Source organism: Lepisma saccharinum, chromosome 2 (genome assembly GCF_977018435.1).
Source record: "Lepisma saccharinum chromosome 2, izLepSacc3.1, whole genome shotgun sequence".
Taxonomy (NCBI): domain Eukaryota; kingdom Metazoa; phylum Arthropoda; class Insecta; order Zygentoma; family Lepismatidae; genus Lepisma; species Lepisma saccharinum.
Window position 1 is genome coordinate 28,861,220 of NC_139230.1, and position 25,761 is coordinate 28,886,980.

Sequence of the window (25,761 nt, forward strand, 5' to 3'; positions counted from 1 at the left end):
ATCTCGTTTTTCTCCTCTTTTCTCTTCTTTGCTCCATTTTCCTCATCTCTCCTAGAATCTTCTTCCAATCTCCTCTTCTCTCCTCTCTTTCTTCTCTCCTCTACTTTTCCTCTTCTCCTTTCGCTTTCTCTTTCTGCTCTCCTTTGTCACCTCTCGTTTTCTCTCACCTGTTTTCCTTTCTGTAGACTCATCAGCGATGAAATACCAGAAAACCTGTTTTTTTTCTTTGAGAATAAATTTTGTCAATTGCGATATAATAGTGATATTTTTAATAATTTTATACAATAATACTTGTTTTTATTTTTTCGCGTATTTTATAAATATCTATTGTGCATGTGGCAACCCTGAAATTGAACCTAACTCTACACGCAACCCAGCAACGCCTTGTGTAAATTGGGTTGCCTAGTTTAAAATGTCGTTGTCCTAAAACTTTTGAGAGACACTGTACAACATAATTGTCATTTACATCCACATTGTGTGGGAACTTTATTTAAAAACTGCGGACGGAACAGATAGGCACCCAAACACTGACTCTTTATAGTAAGTCCCGGATTCGATACCCAGTGGAGGCACATAGTGGTTCGGATCCCACTTTAAACTGTAGGTCCAGTCCCGATTAACTTTACTGTGCATAAAGTGGACTTAAAACACCAAATTAATCAAATCAATCAATCAAATCTTTATAGTAAGCAGGTTACTGTACAATTGAAGAGAATCGTAACTGAAATTCAGCACTGCTAGCAGACGGCGGCGCCATTGTGAAATCAAAGATGTTTGTAGTACCATCTGTATCTCGTTAACTCTTGAATTATGGAGAGTGAATGGTTCAAAGTAGAGTTAGATTACGTAGAAATTTTCAGCGAAAAATGCAGGCTCGACCAGGACTCGAACCATTGCAATGGCACGGTATGCCAGAGACCCAAGTTCGAGTCTGGGCGAGCCTGCATTTTTCGCTGAAAATTTCTACGTAGTACAACTCCTGTGTGTGCCTAATCTACAAGAGTTAGATTGTTTTGTAAAATGAGCATTTTAAAATGACGTCTAATTTTACGTAAAATTTCAAAATATAAATAAAGTCCAGGAAAGTAAAGTCTTAATAATTTATTCTTTCCCACCCGATTCCAGGACGTTTGTGCATCCCGAAGAAATTATTCGGGACACCGGGAAAAATGATGTCATTCCGGGATTGTCCATGAAAATCCGGGACGTATAGCGTCCCTAGGTATGATCTGGCTATCAAAATTCACTCTGCCACCACATGATTTTGATTTGATTTGAATTTAAAATTTTGGGTGCGTCAGCACTAAGGCTATTTTGTACCAGTCACATTATACGGGGTCCAGCCCCTTTTCGTTACACAAAACAACTCGAACGTTGCAGAACTAAAATCATAAAATATTAAAATCTTCTGACTTTCGTTAAAAGCTGAGGCTGTACAGGAGCACTCAGCACAAATAAGGACAAAACACAGGACAACACAAACAAAATTATACTGGCCATGGGGCCAGTCGCCAGAGCCTCGTTAGTCTGCATTCCAGGGTGTACTACGTGGAAGTGTGTGCACTACGTGGAAGGAGCACCCCTTACACCCCGCCACCACATGAAAAGTCACACATTTATTAAATTAAGTCTATCTACGAACTTCTAACTTTTCTACATAAAATGAGCAGAAAATGCTTTGAAAAAGCTAATCCTAGCTTCTCTTTAAAAAAAGAATTACAATTAGTTCTTTCCTCTTTGCTACAAAATTGAAAATAACATCATCGGTGTTACTTTAATAGTCGTATGTATGTACACTTAACAGTGCAGGGTCCATTAGTCGAGGATCTCCCGTTGAATTGCGAGGACATTATTTCAACCTCCTTAATGTTAAATACATCCTCTCGGGTGTTGAAAATGAAACTGGCAGTGTAGCCAAGACCACCAACAATTTGTGCATATTTGAGTACAAGAGCTTGTCACAATTTTCTACTGCGTACAATGCAGACCCTGGACATGTGCCACACCACATTTTTCATTCAGATTTGAAAATGTAAAAAATATCAACCAGGCCATCCAACATTTTGACACACTGTTCCAATGAATGAGGAATAGGCATTTCATATTGGAATGAGTTGTTGCAAATTTGCGATGTGTTGACTGTGTTGAGAGAAACTTGGGTTCATTTCTACTACAAAATGGTCAATAAATGGACAACAGTAAAGTTTCTACTATTAGTGTATACGATTTCACAAGTCATCCTACTTAGTATTGATACTTTTCTGTCCATCTTGTGTCGAACAACCAGAGAACGTTACAGTACTTCCCTAGCTATCTTGCACTGCATTTTTTACAACCAAATTACTTTGAGAAGATTGATTGCTTTATTTGCTTTTTTTACTTTGCCTTTTGTGCTACTTTTGGCTAATTTCCGAAGATTGGGATGAGTGATGACATGATAAAATTGATGAATGGACGGACACCCACAATGCCCATGCCCATTCCGAGTTTCGAACCCGGGACCCACGATGTACTAACCACGGGGGGTTGCTCCTTTAAGAAGACTCGAGGAAAAAAATTATAACTGATTTGACAGTCTCAATATCACAGAAAATCCACAAAAATAAGCAATAGCCAGGGTTAAAATATGTGCTGAACAATGTACAAAAATTGCTTTTGGACACTTCTCTGAAATTATCTATCTATCTCACCCCCTTAATTCTATCACCCATTACATCAGCACCATCATATTCTTCACGAACTATTTTTTTCTTCTAAATCCACACCCACTCAACCCAGAGAGAGTAGAAGTACTAATAGCTGAAGCTAACCCAGATGCAGTTATAATCTCCAATAGAGACTAGTTTCCCATTCCTATCTATAATTTGGAAAATGGTTTATCGACTTTCTGGATTATCAAACAGTTGGGAAATTTCAAATTATCAAAAAATTAAAATTTGAGGAATACTTAAATCTTGAATGGTAACAAACCATATCAGGAACTTATAATTAAATTATAATGTTCGTTCTATAAGTTCACAAGCAGCTGCTTCGGGCAGAAATTACGTGTGGCATTATATAATTTGTGAAATGTCAGGAGCTTTCCGAGTATTTTCCAGAGAAATTCCGAAACTTTCAGGAAATTGCAGACATTTGCTTTGCAGTCCCATCTGGTGTGTGCAATTAATTTCTTTCCCATCCGTATACCGTTCTATACGCTTGTAATTTATGAGAACAAAATAAGTCTAAAGAAATTTTTACTAACAAGTAAGTATCCGCTTAGCGGATAGAACAGGTAATCTGGTAATTTTACTGAACCTAAGGGGGGGGGGTTGGACCTGTTGAACCCCCCCCTTAAATACGCCCATGTCCTTTCATATCTATTCATACTTTTTTTATTTCAAGTGGCTGCTGTGCTTTGAGTTTCTATTATCTTTTTGAACTTCGGAGAGTTCGTGTGAATTTATACAGACTATACTCTTTCACGGCTATCTCTGGATCAAGTGAACGAAAACAAGTCTCTGCGCAAGTTGTGATGCAAGACAGATCCACCAATGAACACGTGAGGGGGAACGGGATTGCGTGGAGGAGGAAAGCGACTGCAGTTACCAGCCTTCGTAGCAGCGTGTACTGCATTTAATCATCTGTGGTGTACTGCTTCGCTCTGCCGTTATGCGCGGCCTTGGTCCAGATATAACAGGAACAGAGTATAAAGTTTTTTAGTGAAAAGCGAACACTGTGCCTTGGGAATATGTGGAGCAAGGCCACGCATAACGGTAGCGAGGGGGAGAAAGCGAGAAGGCGGAACAAAGCAGCGAGCACTGCTACATACGGCTGGTATCTGCGCAGAGGACTTTCTTTCGTTCGCCTGCTCCAGAGATTCTCGGGATATAATGTAGTGACATTTCAAGTTCGGTATCATCACTTGTTACGTTTGGAGGAAACGATGGATACTGTTTCTCTTGTTTTCTGCAACTCCCTCAAGTAAAGAATGCTATTTGAAATGCCTGGAGTTTTATATTCTTGTTTCTCTTCATGCTCAGGGAAACATGGGAGAACTTTACCTAGTTTCCTTCATCTCGTTTAATTATTTTTTTTAAGGTCCCGATAGCGTAGTCGTCAATACTGTCACTTTGTAATCAAGAAATCATAGGCTTAATTCTCGATTGGAGCCCATTTGGATCTAACTCAACTCTAGGACCGGAACCTACGCGAAGCAGTTCAATCTTCAAAAGCTCGCTTCATCTTCATCTGCGAGGAATATTTCGTGCCTTAAAGAAATTGAATTTGAATTGAAATTTTCAATTTCTACCGTCGCCGTTACAGAAGCACTGGTACAAAGGAAAACCTATAATAATAACTGAAAAATTGCGACATTTGTAAACTCGATAAGGTTAACGAGAGTTCCCGCAATAAAATGAGCGAGGATCATTCGCGGGAACTCACTGTTGATCTCGTGCCTTCTGACGAATCAGAGCAAGACTTGCAGGAAGTGCGCATGGATACTTTCCCTCTTTCCCTTCCCCCCACCTTTTTTGTACTATCGACTACCGCAAGGTGACAACAGTTAGTTGTCTTTACTCTGTGACATGAAACTCCGGGCTCTAAGCGTAACTGACCTGACGCCAGCGAGGACTGGCAAAACATGGATTCTTTACAACAAAGAACTCGATGATCGTGCGACTGAACTCAGTCAGAGGTATGCACACAGTTCACTACTTGCTAGCCTTGTTTGAAAGTGCACCTTAATTTAATAAAGTAAAAATCACCGTGTTAATTTTACAATGATCTGTGTTTTTAACCTACAATTGAGTCACTTAAATTATGTATTAGCTACGTTACCTGTGTAACTTGCACAAGGTTTGAATGTTTGGTTATCTTATCCACTTTCATATTTTCATATTTACATTTTACGTATGGGTATAAATATGACTCGCAACTTGAAAAACAGCGTCGTGTGTGTGTTTGTATCGTTTTATATTTAGGCCAATTTCCTGCCGCCTTAGGCTGATCGTGACGCTATGAAGAAAATAGATTAAATCGACACTCGCAAATAACGCCAATGCCCAGGCCAGGATTCGAATCCGGAACCTTCACTCGCGATATCGTGATTCGAACAAACATGTATGCCTATGACCACCGAGAACTGTATAAAGTGTTGGTCTCTCTGGCTAGCAAAATTACAACAATGTTATGGACTAAACGGGATTTTGTTTTCTTAAGATTAAAAAAATATATATTATCCTCTGGACTTGGAATTGTAAAATGGCAACAAATGTACACAGATATTTACACATCATTAACATTAAAATAGAAAAACTATCTATGCCTAAAATAAATTCCCCAGATAAAGACAAGTATATTGTTGTTTACCTATTTATTATAGTTTTTTATACTGCTATGTTAACCATGGTGGGATATATGAGTGCCCTGTTCCTTCCATCCTTTGAAATAGTAAATTGAAGAATCCATGCCCTTTGGTAAAGGGCAATCGCCTGGAGTGACTGAGATAAACCACAAAGAAGATTAAAAGTATTGCACATTGTACGAAATAGGTAAGAGAAACTACACACCATAGCTGTGATATCAGTCACTAGAGCCTTGTCAACCTACAGTCCTTATTGTGGTGTCGTGTTACAATGTAGAGAACACCCTAAAGTGGTATTAAAGCATCACTTTCAAAGATTGCTCTTTGAACCTACAAGAATTTCATGGTTTTCTCTTTATACTTGGCGCTGACCTTTCCAAAAACGGAAGGTCGTGTGTACCTTAAAAATCTAACCAAGCATCTCTTACTGCTGTGCAGATTCTTATCATGAAGATTACAGGATAGCTAACCTACAAGAAATACGTGGTCATCCAAACACGTTTTATAACCTTATAATGACTTCTTCACTCGTTCTCTGCATTGTTGTCATTGTAATTTTTATAATAATGCTCGATATTCTCTGAAAGAACTTCCCTTCTAGTTGCTACAAAGGTATTAATTTGCTCTTTTGGTTATGTGAATACACAGAAGGGGAAAAAGATTTTATACTCTCTAGCACTTTCGAAAGTTTAAGGATGGTAATCGTGTGCATATATGCGCGTTATCATAAATAGTTTGTCAAGTGGGGATAGAGGCCTTCTAAAGCGAAATAAACTATCACCCTCTCCTATCTTCGTTGATCAGTAGTAATTCATTGAAGAAGATGACCACATCTTAACTTTCTTTCAACTTCAGATAGAAACGTGCCAGTTATACTAGCATTTAATAATGTAGATCAATATTTCCCTCAAAGCTTAAAATTATTCACTTTTTCGTAAATGTAGTCTATATTATAAACAGCACGGACTTCGTAAGAAAGTTTAAAATCTGAGGGACAATGGGGACTTCGTTCAAATATACATGAATGAAAAAAGTATGATGGTATAAAAACTTATAAAAAGGGAACTTAACCTAGTTATATGTTCATATTTGGAGACATCATAATAACCTTTCCATGTAGAATTTTAGTCTTTTCAGCTAAGTGTAATTGTGAGACAAATTCTTAAAAATATAAGCAAATTCCCAATTTTCACCAACAAGAGGGTCTATGTGAGAAGAGAACAGTCAGAATTTGAAATCACGTAAAATATAAGCTTGTGGTATTAAATCATGCTTGAATGGTCGTAGAAGAAGTGTATATTCTAAATACTATACTCTACACAGCAGAAGAAGATGGAAAGTCCTGAAGAAGTGAAAATGCTATTTGTCGCCACTTCCCATTAGGAATAGTAACGACGTAGTAATAGCTCAAAATTGCAAACTTTTACACGTACTCCACTTTGTCGCTTTGTCGACAATGAGTTTTGCGCAATTTCTTAGCCATTTATAACTCGGAAATAGGAAAATAGCTATTTGAAATAAGAGTTTTATGTTTAATCGCATTTAAAACCACTCTATTTCATGAAATTCTGAATGCATAGGCAGATTTTAGATTTAAGAATATTAAGTATTTAAAAAATATATTTAAAACTAACAAAATATAGTTTACTTATGGTTTGTGAGTATGTACAGTATGCCAAACTACGTTTTGGGAGTCAACTGCTCCCTTACTCAGGTTATTTCCTTGGCTAGCGAAATTGCTTCATAGCCGCATCAAATAGAAGTAAAACAAAGAGTAAGGTGATAGGAAACTTTTTTTACCATAGTAAGACCTAACAACTTGCTCATTCCTGATAAAACTCCCATATCCACATTCCTTTCTTTGTAAAGCTACCAAAAGCGTAAAAAGTCAAAGATAAAAGCTTTAAATCTTGAAACATTAAGAAACAAACGCGCGACTACACGCTCTCTACGTCCAGTAAGTGTTCCAGTAAGCCCACAGCCGTTAGATCAGGTAAACAAGCACAATATGCCAATGCATAAATATTCAACAGCCTATGAATATTACAAGAGGATATTGCCAAGCGCAGCATGTAGCACATACACGGTGATTAGCCTAGCATGCCTAGTTGCATGCACGCGATCATTTACACCTCGTCTGAGAACAATTTCTGTCTCATATTCTCTCTCTCTCTCTCTCTCTCTCTCTCTCTCTCTCTCTCTCTCTCTCTCTCTCTCTCTCTCACTCACTCACTCTGGCCTATTCTTGATCTCTCTTCCTTTGTCCCACTTTCCTTCTATCTGACTTCGCGCCCCCCTTGCCCCTTTGCCATTGTATGTGTGATGTTCTGATTAATCTCCGTACGTAATGAATTTCATTATAAGAATGTGCTAAATCCTAACTTAATTACTAGTTTAATCCCTAATCAGTTCAGCTAAATTAACCACCAGTAAATCTAAAAGTAAATGACCTATACTCTGTCCCGGCTAGGCTACCTATGGAGCAAGCGAACGAAAGAAAGTCTCTTCGCAAGTAGGGACGCGAGACGGCTCCATCAATAAACACGTGAGAGGGAATAGGATTGCGTGAACGGGGGAAAGAGACTGCAGTTACCAGCCCTCCCAGCAGCGTGTACTACTTCGTATTGCACACTCGACTCCCCCCCCTCTCTCTCTCTCTCTGCCGCTATGCGCGGCCTTGCTCCAGAAATAGTCGAGACAAAGTATAAGAATAAAATAAATGAGGAAGCACTTTGAGCAAAATTAGCAACGTAATTTTTATCCTCTTAAGCTGGCAACCAAAGAAACCCCACTGTACGGCAGGTTGCAGCATATACAGGCAGTTAAACAGTCGGCTGTGCAAGCTTCTCTGCCTGAGGTTCCCCTCTAGATGTGCCAGACGCTTCATATATAGTGTAAGTTGTGTATACTCTTTGGGGAAAAGTTTAACGATGGGCAATTTCAAGAATTTTTTGTACGGATTTACAAGTTATTCCCACTCGTCTTGACTCTGTGGCACAGAGGCTCATCATAAAACTGTTTGAAGTTACTTCTGACGCCAAACGTTTGTATTTGGAGTGTTGTTACACATTTTTTGTCACCAAAGGTCTACCACAAAATCTTGGTACAGCAAGTGCTGCCTTAAAGTTTTGAATCCCATATTTATCCACATATTTCACGTATGTAATTTGAGCATCCGTTCAGCGAAATGCGAGAAAGTTGGTTACAAATTTAAAATATACCTCATTCAGTCTTGACTTAAATATTGTCAATTTTATTAAATCCGAAACACTGTGCCTCCACTATGTATCGAACCCGGTATACCTTCATTACAATGCGACGACGTTAACACAACGCCATTAGAGATCCAGTAATTGTATTATTCAAGTAATAATTAGGTACTTAAAGATAGCATAGTGACTAATGTTATTGTCTTTGAAGGAGATGTGTGTTCGATTTCCGATCAGAGTTTAGAGCCCACTCTTAACCGTAGGCTACAATTCCTATTATCCTGTGCATTTATTTGATTTAAAACAATCCTAAAATAATTATGTCTAGTTTTCCTTCTACTTTTGTTACAGACTTACTTTATGGAGTGAATTGTTATAATCCTCCCAATTAGTATCAATCAGTTTAAGTATTTTAACATATTAATCATGCATAATAATGCAATCACCAAAATCTTGTTTTGTTAATTTACATAGCTTAAATCGGCTAAACCAAATTCCACCTCAAGGAACGTAGTTGTGCACGTGTGCTTTCTATTTGCTTCCGAATACTTTTAAATTAATAGTTCGAACATTTTTCTAGGAAGCATGTAGCACGTAGCATGCGACTTCGATGTGGAACATGCCTTATTCTTGTACAATTCATTGGAAGTTGCATAATCAACAAACAAAATTACATGTGAGTAGATGAGTAATTAAAAACTTATACTGAAGAGTAACATAAATTTTCTCCTGTAGACAAGACAGCAGAAACGTGAGGGTAAATCTTCCCAAGAGGACACAATATATTTTTTTCAAATGTTAGACCCATCGCATTCATATGTTTTAATAAGCATGTGTTCACTTTTTGATAGATACAAACCAGCACGTTGGTCGGACAAATCGATTTTCCTTTAGGAAAGTGCTGAAACTTGCTATTAGAAATAGAAACGGAGATATCGTTTAACAATGTTTACTTTACGTAGATTGTTATCGAATACATTGAAGAAATAATTGAGTGTAAAATTTAATCGCAAATTCAGATACAATGTAAATAGCCTATAAAGGAATTTAAATTACACAACATGGAATTCATTGTTGTGACAAAAAGCATTTGTTATTAGACCCGTTGCATAATAATAATACGCAAAATTATTGCCAATATATTTCAAAGGAATTTCGCAGGTCATCCAACAGATTGCGAAGCTTCTTTTTCGCTCTGGCAAGAAACACAGAAGCACAATGAGGCACACACTTTCATCATATAATCAATCATTCTCATCGTCGCGATTAGCAAACAGTGGTAGAAAAGCGACGCTAAATAACAAAAATTAAAAAAATTAAGGAAACCCGAAGTGAATTACTAATGGTCTATCGAGGTTGATAAAATTTTAATTTGTTTAGTTAATATTTTCTTCATCATATATTGTCTTAAGTCAATAGCTGAAGAAACTAACTCTATTACTTAATATTCCATCATTACCAGAAATCTCTAAGAAGCAAGTAATATACGATTATATGCACACTCACAAGTAGTTGTATGCACATATGTCAGCATATTCTTTACAATATAAGAGAATAAAATATCCATGGTGGGTGTGATACTTATCATGCATTTTTACTTTTCTGTATGCGACTCCGTGGCGGAGTGGTTATCACATCGCGCTACGACGCCAAGATTCGCTGGTTCAAATTTAGGTCTGCCTGGGCATGGGCGTTCTTTGTGACTGTCCCTTCATCAACTTCACCATATCATCACTCATCCTCATCTTCGCGATTAGCCAGAAGTTGCAGAAGAACGAAGTAAAACGAACCAAATCAATCAATATGTGACCAGCCCAAAAGTCAATGCTTTTTAATGAAAAGGTTCTTCGTTCAATTTATGATGGAACCTACTTGAAACTGTGGGTTCAGTGTGTTATGTTTTTATACATAAGATGAGGAACGTGATATTTTTTCTTATCAAAACTTTAGATAATTCAGTTGATTATGTTTTTGTTTAAAGACAAGTTTGAGATATGGTAATTGTAAAATCAAAACTGTCGCTCCATACGCAAATACACTTGGTGTTCAATTCGAAATTTCTGCCGATGTCACATTGCACCCTCGTACCAAATGACAGAAAAATCGATATTGTAAAAGCTATAATTCCTTCCTAGTGGCATGTGAAACTATTTTTTAGCTTGAAGTTTTATCGTATAAAATCGGGATGAACCATCCCTCCTCTCCCAAATATGCCAAACTGCACGTGCCTTTCCCGATAACTTGAATATTTCTCTCCCCCCTTGTTTGGACGTGACAAGTTTCCATTGAAATTTATTCGTCCGTGCTGATATGTTCGTGGGGGAAACTACACCCACAAATCTTTGGTTTTGTCTTCAATGATTTAAACTTCCAACTCAAAAGTTTCCTTCTGACGTGGGGAGAAGTTGATTTCCGGCGCAGTGAGAACGTTTTCTGTGCCTGCTTCTTACACAAAGCTCTGAGAATATCGAAAAATGTCATTTCGAAATCGTATAAAATTACAAGATACGACGACAGGAGATGGCCAGTTGTCATGCTGCAAGACTAATTCAACGCGTACACTATGAATATATAATAACAATAGGTTGAAGCTGGAAATGAAAATGGTTATTGAAGAGAAAGTACTATTTCCGTGTCTTATGTTTGTTCATTCTCATTTATTGTCTTTCGTGTATTATCTACTACACACAGAAATATTGTATATCGCCAGATATAGCAAATTGTAGTAAACTTTTAAAATAAATGTATATACATATTACACGTTTCATCTGGTTCCATCATAGGACTCGAAATGAATCACACCATTTAAATTTTATCCAAATAGTGATTTACAATACTTAGAAAGTATAGGTGTGTATGAGCGTGACCTTGCAAAAATAAAAATAACCAAATAAAAAATTATATTTTTACATAAAATGTGTGTATCCTTTATGTGAATGAAACTGGACATATGGCAAATTTGACAGATTACGAGCGTTTTCAAGCAGATTTCGTTCCTAATTGAGTATCTGGAAAATTATATAGTTTCCAAATTTCTGTAGAATATAATTGAATTATTGTTTTAATTTCACTTTATTCAGATATAGGCTCATCGAAACTGGATCTACAGCTTAAAGTGGGATCCGATCAACTGTGCAATGCGCCAAATTTCAGTGGAGTCTAGCATATAAAACTTTATTCAGCTTACTGACCCTGAAACTGTATTTTAGTATCGTCGACTTAAATCAAATAGAGAAAATGAATGATTATATATATATATATATATATAATGTTGAGTACAAGGTAACAATGAACCATGATGACTTTTCTTCAGGAAAATAACTTTCTTTGTTGTTATGGAACAAGAAGTGGTCATCTGATTTACTTTTATCCAGACACCGTGTGCCTTTTTCGATATACATAGGTCCTTTGGGCACAAAAACTTCTTCCGACAGTTGCAGTACTGCTGCCCGACCCTGTGGCCGATTGGTTAGCACATCGCGCTGCGACGCCAAGGGTCCCGGGTTCGAATCCCGGTCGGGCTTGGTTGTTTGTGAATGTCTATTCATCAATTTCATCATTTCATCACTCATCCCCATCTTCGCAAATTAGCCAAGAGGCACAAAACGCGAAGTAAAATAAACTAAATCAATCAATCAAACTAAATCAATCAATCAGTTGCAGTACTGCAGTTACATAGACCTGTTTCTTGTGGAAATGACAGCAGAAAGTCCAGAATAATATTACATATTTACACAAATAACGAATAAATGACAGTAGTAATATCCTGTTTCAGGAAATTTCGAAATTTTATCAACGGAATTCTAAAACCACAGCATTCAGTCTCGCCTCTCAAGGCTCTGAATTCGAGTCTTGGCCAAGGTATTAGTATTCAATACGTTTGTTTTTCATCTATTTCATGTAATTTTCATCGTTTGCATTAACAAACGTTAAATAACAAAACACGTTTCTTGTATTTAGCTACTTTCAGTCGCGTTTCTACAGTTGTAAACCCTGTCCCCCCTATCTCTGGAGCAAGGCCACGCATAGCGGCAGAGAGAGAGAGGGGGGGTGGATCGAGTGAGCACAGCGAAGCAGTACACGCTGCTCGAAGGCTTAAAACTTCCCCCCCCCCCATTCACGCAATACCGTTCCGTCTCTCGTATTTATTGGTGGAGCCGTCTCGCGTCACTACTTGCGCAGAGACTTGTTTTCGTTCACTTGCTCCAGAGAGACAGAGTGTAGAAGACAACTGATGAATTGATGAAATGTATGAGGTAACTAGACCAGAGAAACATTCTAGAAATTGCATCACGTTACCCTAACTACTGCACACTGAGGATAGCTTTAAAACCTTCTTGCTTCTTTTCGTTGTCTTTGAAGTGTACAGTACAAATTCACTACAGTATTGTAAATGCTCCACTGCGAGAAACCAGATGCTTCCTTATTCCTGCTTTCACGTGGTCTGTTTTGTTTCTCCAGGCACGGCGGCCGCTACGAGTACACGGCTTTGGAGGATGATTCAAATCTCCAGGAGCGACTGGAGCTGGAGAGGAAGGCTCAGAGGTCGGCTGCGCGAGAGCGGGCTCACAGCACGTGTCAGACTTATCTGCGATCCTCCACCAGATATGTCCTCCTGGAACAGCTCAATGACATTGGTAAGTGAGTGATATCTGAGCGTGAAAAGTGTCTTTAAAGTATTGCAGTGCATGTGTTTATTCAGTTTGGAATATCATCTAAATTGAGAGGTTATTTTTCTCGCAACATGAGGCAATAATTGAAAAGTAACAATGCTCTTGTTTAGTTTTTATTCAGTTAATTACTTGTAGTTGATCGGTTCGCTCATAAAAGTCGAGCCATCGTACAGTTTAATATAAAATTTTAAGGGTAGACAAATAAAAATCGTAAACAGAGACGTAAATCTGATTATATTTCTAATCTGAACCTAATCAAAGTAAGACTGCTATAAAAATAAAAATAAAACAATTTCATGAATAAACATTTCATGTCTAATATAATGTGTCATGGTGTATTCTAAACTGACTTAATACACGTAGCACAATGAATACAGATTTATTTGATTTGCATTTCTGTATTTTAGCAATATTTCTTTATATTTATTAATCATTATAAGGTTAAAAGTAATACTTTTTTGCTCCACATTTGATACTGTATTTTTCTAATTAACTCCCTCCCTTTATTTCAAAAATAGAAGTAATGTGATCTGCTATCAGATCACGTCTCTGAATGTTATATTACTAATACAGGTCCTTCGAATGTGAAATATTCACCAATGAAGTGCAAATTTTATCAGCGTGAACTAGTGAGAAAAATGGAAAGTATACAAGTAGAAATTGTACTCTATCCAGTTTCTTGTATGACAGCGGAATAAATAGAAAAATGATTGAATTTGCGACATAATTTTTGTAGGGTTTGAAACGATATTTTTACGATGTTATCCACAAGTGCAATATCATGATCTCAATCTAAGATAGCGAGCGAGAACATGAATAATCTAATATAATGTGTCATGGTGTATTCTAAACTTGGAATACATCAGTAGCGGTTATTTCAACCAGAAGCGTACGTACTCCTGCAAGATTTCGATTGCAAATAAATTTCACTTTCATTACCTCAATCCTGGTGTGTTGTACGAATGCCATCTTGAATTTATTCAAGTAAAGTTTTGTTAAATTATTTTGTATCAGAATAAACCTCGAATCCTAGCTCGTAAGGTAGGTGTGTGTGTGTGTGTTTGTTTGTTTGTTTGAGTCATTTCCTAATATATGCTACATACTCCGTTCAATCCCTCTCCCCCTCTCTGTCTCATGGTTACTGATATATTTGCTGCTGTATTGTTGCATTATCAAAATATCTATGTAGATAGATCGATTGTAAGAAATGTGCATAGACGCCATTCTTGTCATATCGAATGGAATCAAGGTCGACAGCAGCACTAGAAGAAATTGGATCGGTCACTGTAAAAACAAGTTATGTAATAATATTGACGTTTTAAGTAAATAAAAAATATGTTGTGAAAAGTCGATAATACTGGGGGTTTGTGGATGATGTGGTGGTAAAACGAGAGCGGCGTAAAGTACAGTTAACACATTTTAATGTTTAATTTTCCTTTTAGCGTTGCTATGACAACTACCTTTTGTTGTGCACATATCAAATTTTTGCAATGACGCAAGTGAGTGTGGTGCTTGAGAAACCTTTTAAAATTAATGTTGAGATGAAAGACTGCATTGTAAAACTGTCCTGTTAAAAAGAATTGTGTGCACATTTGTGAGGGGTGTTTAGTTCGTTCCTATGTAAGTTAGGAAGATTTAATGGTGACCAAATACTTTGTTGGAATACTACAATGATTTAGGTATTTCTCGATCCAAATTCATCAATGCTCCTGTTGATTTTCAAAAAAATAATAAAAAACTACTAAGAGTGAATGGTGATATTAATCAAGGATGTGTTGTGTAAATTAGTTTCAAAATAATTGCAGACTTTCACATGTAGCATGCCTAGATTGAGCGGAAAGTTAGTGTTTTGAAATAAATCTCATCTCTCAATTGTAAACTTTACTGCCAGAAAGATTGATTGATTGATTTGATTGATTTAGTTTATTTTACTTCGCGTATTGTGCCTCTTGGCTAATTTGCGAAGATAGGTATGAGTGATGAAATGATGAAATTGATGAATGGACATTCACAAACAACCAAGCCCGAGCGGGATTCGAACCCGGAACCCTTGGCGTCGCAGCGCGGTGTGCTAACCACTTGGCCACAGGGTCCGGCACTGCCAAAAAGAAAAAGAACAAACAAATACATTGAGCTACTGGAAACATTCATCGAATTCCACACCGAATTATTTTTTGCCAACAATCTGAAACACTTATTCAACTTAATTACTAAACTCCATACTCAATGTATCTGAATGCCATACCTAAAATTTAAAAAAATGGAGAGTTTTGGATTTGAACCCCCGACCCTTAATTCCTAAGAGAAAAGGATATCTATGACGCGAGTACTTGACCAATATTCTACAACATCGCTTGTAGCAAATGCCTTGAAACGTGTTGATGATTGCGCAAGCTACCACTTTTCTATGCGACGAACACATTTTCGCTGCAAATTGTGAGAATTATTAATTTTCGCTCATTGCACAGCACTTTGCAAGGTGGTGTTATATTTTATTTGCATAAACTCTTCGTAATTATGCTCTTTTGTGTTCAAACTTGACAGCTATTTCCTCCAGGTGGACCACGAGCCAGTGCAGTGTTTTCAACCTCACAATAGTTTCTCTGATTCCAATTTTAACTGCCGAATCGCAAGTATTCTCTTAAATTATTCCTCACACTTCAGTTTTCCGTTTTGTTCTCTATTAATATGTTGAGCGAATGTAGTATCTGACTTCATGTTATAATCAAGAATGTAAATCTTTCACGAAAGTGTTTGTTGCTTAGTAGAGGGGCTGCAGTAAAGTTGGCTACTCTCTGCTGGTTCTCTAGAGCTATGTTGCCAAATTAACGATTTCTGGACTTAGAAATCTCTCAGGGCGGTCAATTAACATTTGGAGAAGTGTACATAAAACATGTGTAAACTATATCTAGTGCTATATTTGGCTTAATTTATGCTCAGATCTCAAAGAAATAAACTAACTATTAATTCCTGTAGTAAATAATAAACACTTCTCCAGATGTTTTCCTGATTAAATCTCAATTGTATGAAATTTTGTAGGTTTGCTTTGTGAAATTTTGTAAGTCCTTTTTCTATTTTTGGATCATTCACGTTAGCGAGATGTGCTTTCTACTGTTCAAAATCAATATTTCTTGAAAATTCATCTTGCACGTGGTGATTCTCTCCAACTTTTACAATACTTACGATATCGATTTTCCATTGTGTCTGATATTCCTTTCTGCGTTCAGGCCAACATGTGACCGTAACATCCCACACACCACGTTTGCTCGACCCACATCGATCCTTTGAACTAATGGCTGCCTGCGCAAATGCTTTATTCATTACAGCGCCGGTTCTCGTTGAGCCACATTAGTTGAAACTCAAACGGGGCGGGGAGGGGGGTAGAGACGATGCTATTTATTCTTTATTGGGGCTCTGTTCCTGGTAATATGCTTAAGCTCTTAATTTGACTGTTCATTTGGTTTATTCTGAAACTTGCGTAGTGGTGCCCCACGTAGGACTGTAACGGAGGAAATGGAAAGTTGAAACTCCGAAAGTATTTATTTCCAGAAAGTCAGGTTAATGCTTTAAAAATAACAGAAATACCAGACGCTGCTTGCCATGTCGATCTTCTTCTCGATTACAAGACTGTCTGTTTCCTTCCCACTGCAAGTGCAAGCGCGTCAGTATTCATGTACCCACTGGCCAGTCTCAACTACATTGTTTACATTGCTATATTGTTTGCATAATACATCTAGAACGGAAATAGATTTCAGCACTGGTGAATGTGCAATGTATACTTGCCTCAATTAGTAATCCGGCAGTTTTTTTCCTTTATACAGCATATTTGCAGAAGATACAATTTAAAATATAAGTGTTATCAATATACGCTGTACAAAACACAACCTATTACTGACATCGTTCACCCTGTACAGTCTGTCTTATAAGTCCTTTTGCACCTAGCTAGCAAGAAAGAAAATGTGAGACGGGTAAAGAAAACGTTTTCTTGTAACATCTTCGAAATATTAGGGAATATACGTAAAGGACTCCTCAAAGTAACTCTAGCACCACCGTTCTCCGTGCGTAGGATGTTACATTACCAGGCGTTCTTCCATAGTTTGATGGAAGATGACAAGACAAGACAATCGTATCTGCTTTGGCTCACTTACACACTAAGTACAGTATTTTTCCTAACTCTGTATGCTTCCGGATAATATAACCAGGAAAGAGTAAAACAAAATAATGCAATCTTGGGGCATAGTGAAGCAGTAAGTGAGCCAGAACTCGCCTTTCTCACTGTCACATTTTTATTGATTGAGGTTATTTCACGCCACTTTTGCTAATCGCAACGATGAGGATGAGTGATGATATGATGAAATAAATAAAGGGACACTCAGATCACCCATACTGAGGCCTGGATTCGAACCCTGGTCTCCTGCCGTCGTAGCGCACTGTGCTAGCCACTCCATTATGGAGGTCGGCGTTCAATTTATATTTCGGGAAACTTATCACAATTGATAGTACAGTATGGGGAACATTATCAGGCAAGCAGACTCACAATCACAAGGTGAAGTCAAGGGGTTCAGTCCCTCCCCCTCAAATTATGCACATACCGCATTCATTTCTTTACATTCTTGGATAAAAGAATGGCCTCTTAAGTTTTGTCCAGATGTATTCACATTACAGAGAGCAGTCTTGGCATCCATATGTTACAGTCTATACGCATCATAGGAACATTTTTTGTATTTTTCCGACAGAATGTATAACTGTCAATGTCAACTGTGAATCTGTGCCGCGTGGCTGCATACATTCAGGATAGAAAATGTATTTTTGAGGACCGTATTGTCAAAACTACAGGACAGTTTTCCCTCGGTCTGTCATCTTATTTTATATTTTTCCAATTTAGCTACATCATAAAATCGAAGAGCGCGGGAAGCAGAACACCCTCAAATTTGGTTGCAACACGAAGACTCATGTTACGGCGCCTGTATTCTCTAGACGGGAAATCAGTAGAAAGTTTGGTTCACAAATAAAACAAACTTGCCGCTGTTTCTTATCGGTGAATTTTTACTGGTGACATGGCACATATTGGAGGAGAATAGACGCCTAGTTGTCTGTAACAAGAAATTCAACTGTATTACGGAGGAAATTTCTTTTCACAGCTCCCTATTGTACTACTTAGTTCCGTTGATCGTAGATGGAAGTTTTCTTTTCTTTCCTTCATTCTATTCAAATATGATGACTTTGGCACAATACGCGAATGTATAAACTATTCAATAACATCATAGTTCGGAAGTGCGACGCCCTTCAAAGCGCCCTGTGCGGTGGTACACGTCGCACACCCCTGACGGCGAGCCTCCACGATATTTCCAGTTTTCTTCCTATTCTCAGTAAGACTACTGATCTGAAAGAAGGAATCTTCTTATAGTTTGAGTACATAAATATTTGTCACTCTTCAGTCCTTCACAATTATTATTATTAGACAAATAAGTAAACACTTGGCTTATTGAAACCTTGAAATGTGCACATTCCAACAAAATATTAACACAATAATACCTGCAAATAGAATATACATATTCGAACTTAAACACGTGCCTTACAAGCTTTCTGGAATCCCAGAAACAGTTATTTTTCTTTGTGCACCACTTAAAATGTCCAACTACCACGAAAGCAGTCTCCCAACTCATGGTTGCTTACCATCAAGTGGTTTATTAGATTTCTGATACATAACGACACGCACCAAAGGAATACTTCGGTATTCAATAATTACCAACTATTCCATATGTTTATATTTTACTCTTGTGTTATTACAATTAATTTTCGAGGGGATTAGCAGTGATTTTTTATTAATTTAATCTAATCACCATTCATCCTTATTGTCACTGTTAGACTAAAGAGGCAGAAAAGCGATGTAAGATAAATACAAACACAAGAAGCGAAGGGAACAATATTTTCCCCATTTCGATAACATACGAGGGTGGTTCAATAATTATTGTCCCTGACATATAGGCAGTATTATTTTTCCACAAAGTCCCCCTTCACAGTAATGCACTTCTTCCACCTATGCTGTAAAGCCACTATGCCAGCTTCAAAGAATGTCTGTGGCTGAGCCGTGAGACATTCTTCCGCAGCGTCCATAACAGCAGCATTTGAGGGAAAATGCGTCCCCTTGAGGTGCTCCTTCGACTTCGGGAACAAATGAAAGTCACTAGGGGCGAGGTCGGGTGAGTAGGGAGGGTGTTCCAACACATGGAAACCAGCAGCATGGCTTGCGGCACCAGTAACATGGCTTCTGTGTGCTGGAGCATTATCGTGGTGAAACAGCACTTTTCGCCGCAACATCCCACGCCGTTTCTCCTTGATTGCTTCGCGTAACTTAGGGATTAGGGCTGCATAATAGTCCCCAGTAACAGTGTGTCCCACCAGGTAGTCAATAAGGAGCACACCCTTCGCATCCCAAAAAATTGTGGCCATAACCTTGCGTGCTGATGCTTGCACCCTGAATTTGCGGGGGGAGGTGAATTGCTGTGCCGCCACTCCATACTCTGTCGTTTGGACTCGGGATCATAGTGGTGGAGCCATGTCACATCCACTGTCACAAATCTATCACAGAACTGCTTCAGGTCTGCCCCATCAGCTCCAAACCAGCCCTTGAACATTGAACTCTGTCTTTCTGTTGTTCACGGGATAACATTTTAGGGACCCATCGCGCTGACACCTTTCTGAATCCCAAGTGTTCATGCACAATGGTTTCCACTGAGCCTACACAGATGTGCATGATGTCTGCTAACTGTTGCACCGTGATTCTTCTGTCAGCCATAATCATGTCATGCACAGCATCAATGTTTTCTGGGGTGGATGCTGTTGTTGGAGGACCAGCACCAGGGGCCTGTTGACAGCTTTCCCTGCCGCAACGGAAATCGCGGCACCAGTTTTTTACCACCTGGTAGGTAGGAGCCCCATCACCCAACACACTGACCAAGTCCTCATGAATCTCCTTTGGGCTTAGCCCCTTTTTCTGGAGGTACTTGATGACAGCTCGTTGTTTGGTTTTCTCCATTTTTCAAACTAAGTGCCACCTCTCACACCTAAAACGTGAAAAACAAATTTACTATAGCACCTACGGTTCTGAAATTTTGCATATAGGCATCTAAGACATTAGGCTACAATATCCCCATCATTCATTGCAATTCATATACTTTAAGTATGCCGGGGACAATAATTATTGAATCGCCCTCGTATATGGGGTGCTGAATCCCCATACACACTCTCTTGAGTACGTCACTGATAAGCATTTCATATTTCTACTCCGGGAAGCGAAAAATACTACGAAGTTTGCAACACAGGCGTTGTTTATACAGAGTAGACAGCAGCCGCGGCTCATGGTTCGAAAGGTTGTTGGTTGCAGGTAAAAGGAAATGAATATACATGTATAATATTGGTGTTTGAGAGTTAGTATTATTATGTTTAATCAGCACGTATCTGGTGGCTTGGGGCTGAAGGAAGTTTTGTTTGTAAGTTCACATATGCACAGATAGGCTAATCGGGACTGGTCCTACAGTTTAAATAGAGATCAGTATGTGCTCCACCGGGTATCGAGCTGTGACTCCTTGATTAGTAATGATTATCCGTGACTATTTTTATCTTTTTTCTTATGTTTTTTAAGAAGTGGAATTGCACTAATGCTAGAGCCGATGTTGTGCTCTGCTTATTGGTATATTTATTTAAATTCAAGCTCACAATGTGGGAAATAGTGACTGAACATGCTGGTTGATAAGTTTCCTACTATTATCTTTACCGTCAACTGTACATATCGGAAAGAGCTCAATACTGCTTTCAATGCTTCAAAATCGAACAGCCGTTCCTTCCTCTTGTCCATTATTTTAATCATAGTTGATAATTATGGCAAGAAGCTGACACACCTATATTTTACCGTGTGTATAAAATATGCTCGCCGTATTGATTTAATGAATTATATAGTTTGCTTGTCTACATGCGATATTGGCACCAGAATATTGAATACACGGCTATGGGTCCAGTGCAGAGCTCATTGTGAGGGCATACAATGCAGGGACGTCAGAACTTTACATTCCATTTATACGGAGCAATATAATATAATAAAAAATATCTCAATAAACCGAAATACATTTGTTTAATAGTTCTAATTAAGTATGAACAAAACTACATAACTATAGCACGAATGGACTGAGTTTGAACTAGTAATGAAGGGGGTCAACGCAATCTTACACTAACTTTATAATGAAATTGCGAACAATATTTTTTTTCTCCCGCATTTTGGATGCTTTTGCTCGCTTGAACGTGTCTCAATTAGAAATTTTGATACATTGATCCTCTCTGGGATGATACTAATGTTACTTATATACAGATCTTTAGCTTAACTTGTTCCAAAATAAATTATTTATTTATTCAAAGTACTACAGGGTGGCCAGAAAGTCTCTTTACACCTCCACTTATTTCATCCCTGCATGAATAATATTTACAGTTAGTTGTCCAAAACATCCGTATGTGCACCTCCATGATCCCTGCACAGCTTGATATGCCCATTGATGGCCATTGGACGGAATGCGTCCATGTGGAGCTGCATTGTGCTCTTTGCAATTCCAAGTTCTGCAGAACGCTTTGTAGTCGACTTGCAGGGTGACACACTAACGTCTGCACACGTTTCCTTTCGGGTTGATGCAGGACCATAACGAGGGGCATCCAAAACACTTCCCAGGCGAAAAGCTTTCTTGTCCCACGTGATCAAAGTCTGACGACTTGGTGGCTCCTTACTGAACCGTTCACGAAACCTATCCATCACCTGCGGCATATTTTCCTTGTTGTGCTTCCGTTCATGAACCCACACATTTGTCACTAAGCGCTCCTTCAAAGTAAAGTCACTGTTATCTGCCATTGTTGTTCACCAAACACGGAAAGGCGCGACAATGAACTGGTCAACGCACACACTTTTATTCTTCCTCCGCGGACAGTTACGCGGCAGCCACGTGGCAATTCACGTGAGGACCACTGTTGCCATATCAATGATCAGGATGGGAGGTAAACAATCTTAAAAATCTTACCATCTTACATTGTTACGCGCATTTAGTTCTGGTGTAAAGGGACTTTCTGGCCACCCTGTAGTATATTTGTCAAGGGAGGGTCACTCACGAATGCGTTGTCTGTAGATTCACAGATTCTGTACGGATTTGTCTCCATGAACTGGGTGTGTTCGACAACAGCGGCCTTGATGCATCACGTGACTATAAAAAAATAACAGCACCAAACCTAACCCTTCTAACGCTAACCTCCGTGGCGGAATGATTAGCACAGCGCGCTATGACGCCAGGGTTCCCGGGTTTGAATCCTGGCATGGGTATTCTTTTTAAGTGTCACATTATCAATTTAATCACATCGCGATTAGCCAAAGTGTCAGAAAAGCGATGATAAATAACAACAATCAAATCATCTTCGTGATTAGCCAAAAGTGGCAAAAAAATATGGAAAGTAAGGAAAATAAAAGAGACTACGTGGTTAGATTAGGAGGGCCATGTTTAGGGCTCTTGACAACCAATTTCGTGACGTGTCGATGCATCGTGTGAGCGTAGGCGGACCCGATTATGCACTGATCAACAATTTCAAATATTCTATGTGTATCTGGTAGAATATGGCTGCATATATACGTTATTTTCAAACACATTTATGTCGTCTTGGCAAAGAGTATATAATTCCGTCCTTTTCCCAGATTTTTTCAAGCGTAAGAAGCGTTTTGTTTAAAACTATCTTAACACTTATCTTAACACATATTTTAGTGCATGGCAAGGATTCATTTATGATTTTCCATCTGAAGAATTGGCGGTCTCTTTAGTAAGAGTGTAAGTGAAGTTTAGCTTCAACATGACGGGTTTCTTAGCATGGCGTCACATTGAGTTCAAACATAGTCCATTGCGTTATGTACAATAATTCTTCGACAAGGGAGTTCTTGAACGTGGCCCACGAGAGAACAACAGCGTTATGATTTATTTCCTGCGATACGCTTTCTACAACCGCAGTGTGACATTCCAGTGTAAACGTACTCACGGACATTTTTATAAGGCAACTTTTAATCGGTCAGTCTTGGTGTACGAATTGTAAATAAATTCAATCCCTGACTGGAAGAGAAATTCAGTAAACGTAAATGAGTTCTAGACAGTGTATAACCTTTTCATATTTAAAGCATTTCAATTCGGTCCAGGAACATTTTTTCCGGAAGAATTTCAATTCGGTCCAGGGACCTTTATTCAGGAAGAATTTCAATTCGGTCCAGAAACCTTATTCCCGCATCAATTTAAATACGGCCCAGAAACATTTTTCAGGAACAATTAAAATACGGTCCAGGAACCTTTTTCAATGAAACAATACGGAACTTGGACCGAATTTAAATTATGCGAGAAAAAAGGTTCCGGTCCTGCAGCGGAACCCAGTAGAATTTATGAGTTCCTGGACCTTTAACAACCCTGATTGCCAGGGCACTTGTTTTTATGTAAATTATTCCAATCTTAACTACAGGTAAGCTACGTAATGAATATGCGCTGTTATATATATTCTTTTACAGTCTTTTTACCCCATACCCACGGTGGGATTCGAACCCAGGACATCAGAAATCGTAGCGCACTGTGCTAACCAGTCCGTCACCATCGGAATTCTTATAGCCCTAATCATTCCACAAGAATTTTTCCTATCTTTACGCACGAAACACAAAGAACAATCTAAATAAACAGGTGCCAGTTCACACTCTAACCGTCAAAAAAACATATGCATGTGAAAAAGCAATATAATATATTTTTTAGGTAGTTGTGATTTATTTTTGTATATTAAAGAAGTAATCTATCTTCTATATACGTATATAAAAATGTGTGTGAGTGTTTGTTCCGGCATAACTCTTGAACGCCTGGGGCGATTTAAACCAAACTTGGGACACGTATAACTTGCAATCTCGAAAGAAATACTGTGGGGGTAAGACACCCCTGGCACCCATAGTGGTGGGGGTGGGAAGGGGTGACATGTAAAAATAATCGAAAACGACCGACAGTGTGGAATCCATAGTTTTCGTGGTCGCTAAGATGAATAGTGACACTCCCAATGCCGTTCAAGTTCATCACCTATGGGGATGGAGGGTGAGAGGGGGTGAAAAATAAAATGTCAAAAATGACCGAGTGTCCAATCCATAGTTTTCGGAGTCTCTGAGCTAATTGGTGACATTCACGATAACCAAACTTGGTACACATATGACTTACAATCTGGAAAGATATACTGTGGGGGTAAGACACCCCTGGCACCCCTAGGGGTGGGGGTGGGAAGGGGTGACATGTAAAAATAATTGAAAACGACCGATATTAGTGTGGAATCCATAGTTTTCGGGGCCGCTGAGAAGAATAGTAACACTCCTAATGCCGTTCAACTCCCAAGTTCATTTTACACTATAGTTAGAATTCATTATTTTCCTGTCTAATAGAAGATTGGGATAAATAAATACCCGGGCAACGGCGGGCAATCCGCTAGTAATAATATATTATTTTATGTATTGTAATTAGTATTAATATGATTTAATATAATTGTTTTAATTAAACAGTATTATTATTACTATTATTATTACTGTTATTATTCCTAAGACACTTGGTTCAGACCCCCCTCCCGAAACATATTTCTAGATACGTGCCTGCTTGCGGGCTATCTCGCTAGGCCTTGTCCATAAGCATCGGTAGCGGAATAGCGATCTTCGCCCGTTGGAAGCGAGCGAGTTTATTTTCTCTGTAAATCAGCTCACCGCTGTGTTCATTAAACATATAGTTTAGATTTCTCTGGATGATGATCGCTTAAATTTAGGAGTCAAAGGGGTGGTGTTGATAGTTCATTGACTATTTATCCTTGCTTTCAGATGATGATAAGTGCTCCTCCTCGGGTCCGTACCCAAGGGGGGGGGGGCAGGGCGGCCACCCCCCCCCCCCTCGAGCCATGAAAATTTTTAATTTGAACGTATAAAAACCTACAAAAATTACTTTGACAGTCTTTCAAATTTTACACGAATTTCGATCTTGTCCTTGCGCAAGAGAATAGGTTGTTTCTGACAGAGGCAGGCTCTAGAAGTCTGCAGTCTGCAATATTGGGCTATTTTAGTTCTATAACCATTGATGCAAGGTTACGAGACGTTCCGATTTAGTCGGGACAGTCATGGGCGTTGCCAGAAATTTTTGCAGGGAGGGGTCGGGCTAATGATAAAAGTTGAATAGTAGATAAATAATAAAGATTATTACCACGGTTATAAATGTTGTTATACAATAATAAATATTACAAACTACAAAAATAAATTTTATTCGAAATAATAATAATAATAAACGCTCCCCTGTGCTTAGCACCACGTCATGAAGGCGTATAGGGGGTGTGGGGGTAACGCCCCATACTTTCAGTGGGGGTGATGTGATAAATTATAATAATAATTATTATTATTATGTCAATGGGAGACACCAAACGAGTGAATACCAGCATAACTATTTTCCATTATTTCTTTGGCATTTTA

At 38.5% G+C, this 25,761-nt stretch overlaps 1 protein-coding gene across 5 annotated transcripts in view; it reads left to right on the plus strand.

The window, feature by feature from the left end:
• Nucleotides 1-25,761, plus strand: part of Slob (Slowpoke binding protein) — a 395,646-nt gene that overhangs the window by 328,657 nt on the left and 41,228 nt on the right. For all 5 annotated transcript variants that reach the window (XM_083117203.1, XM_083117204.1, XM_083117201.1 and 2 more), the window contains one exon: nt 13,018-13,193. In XM_083117203.1, the coding sequence (XP_082973329.1) occupies nt 13,018-13,193 (176 nt within the window). The remainder of the gene's footprint in view (nt 1-13,017; nt 13,194-25,761) is intronic.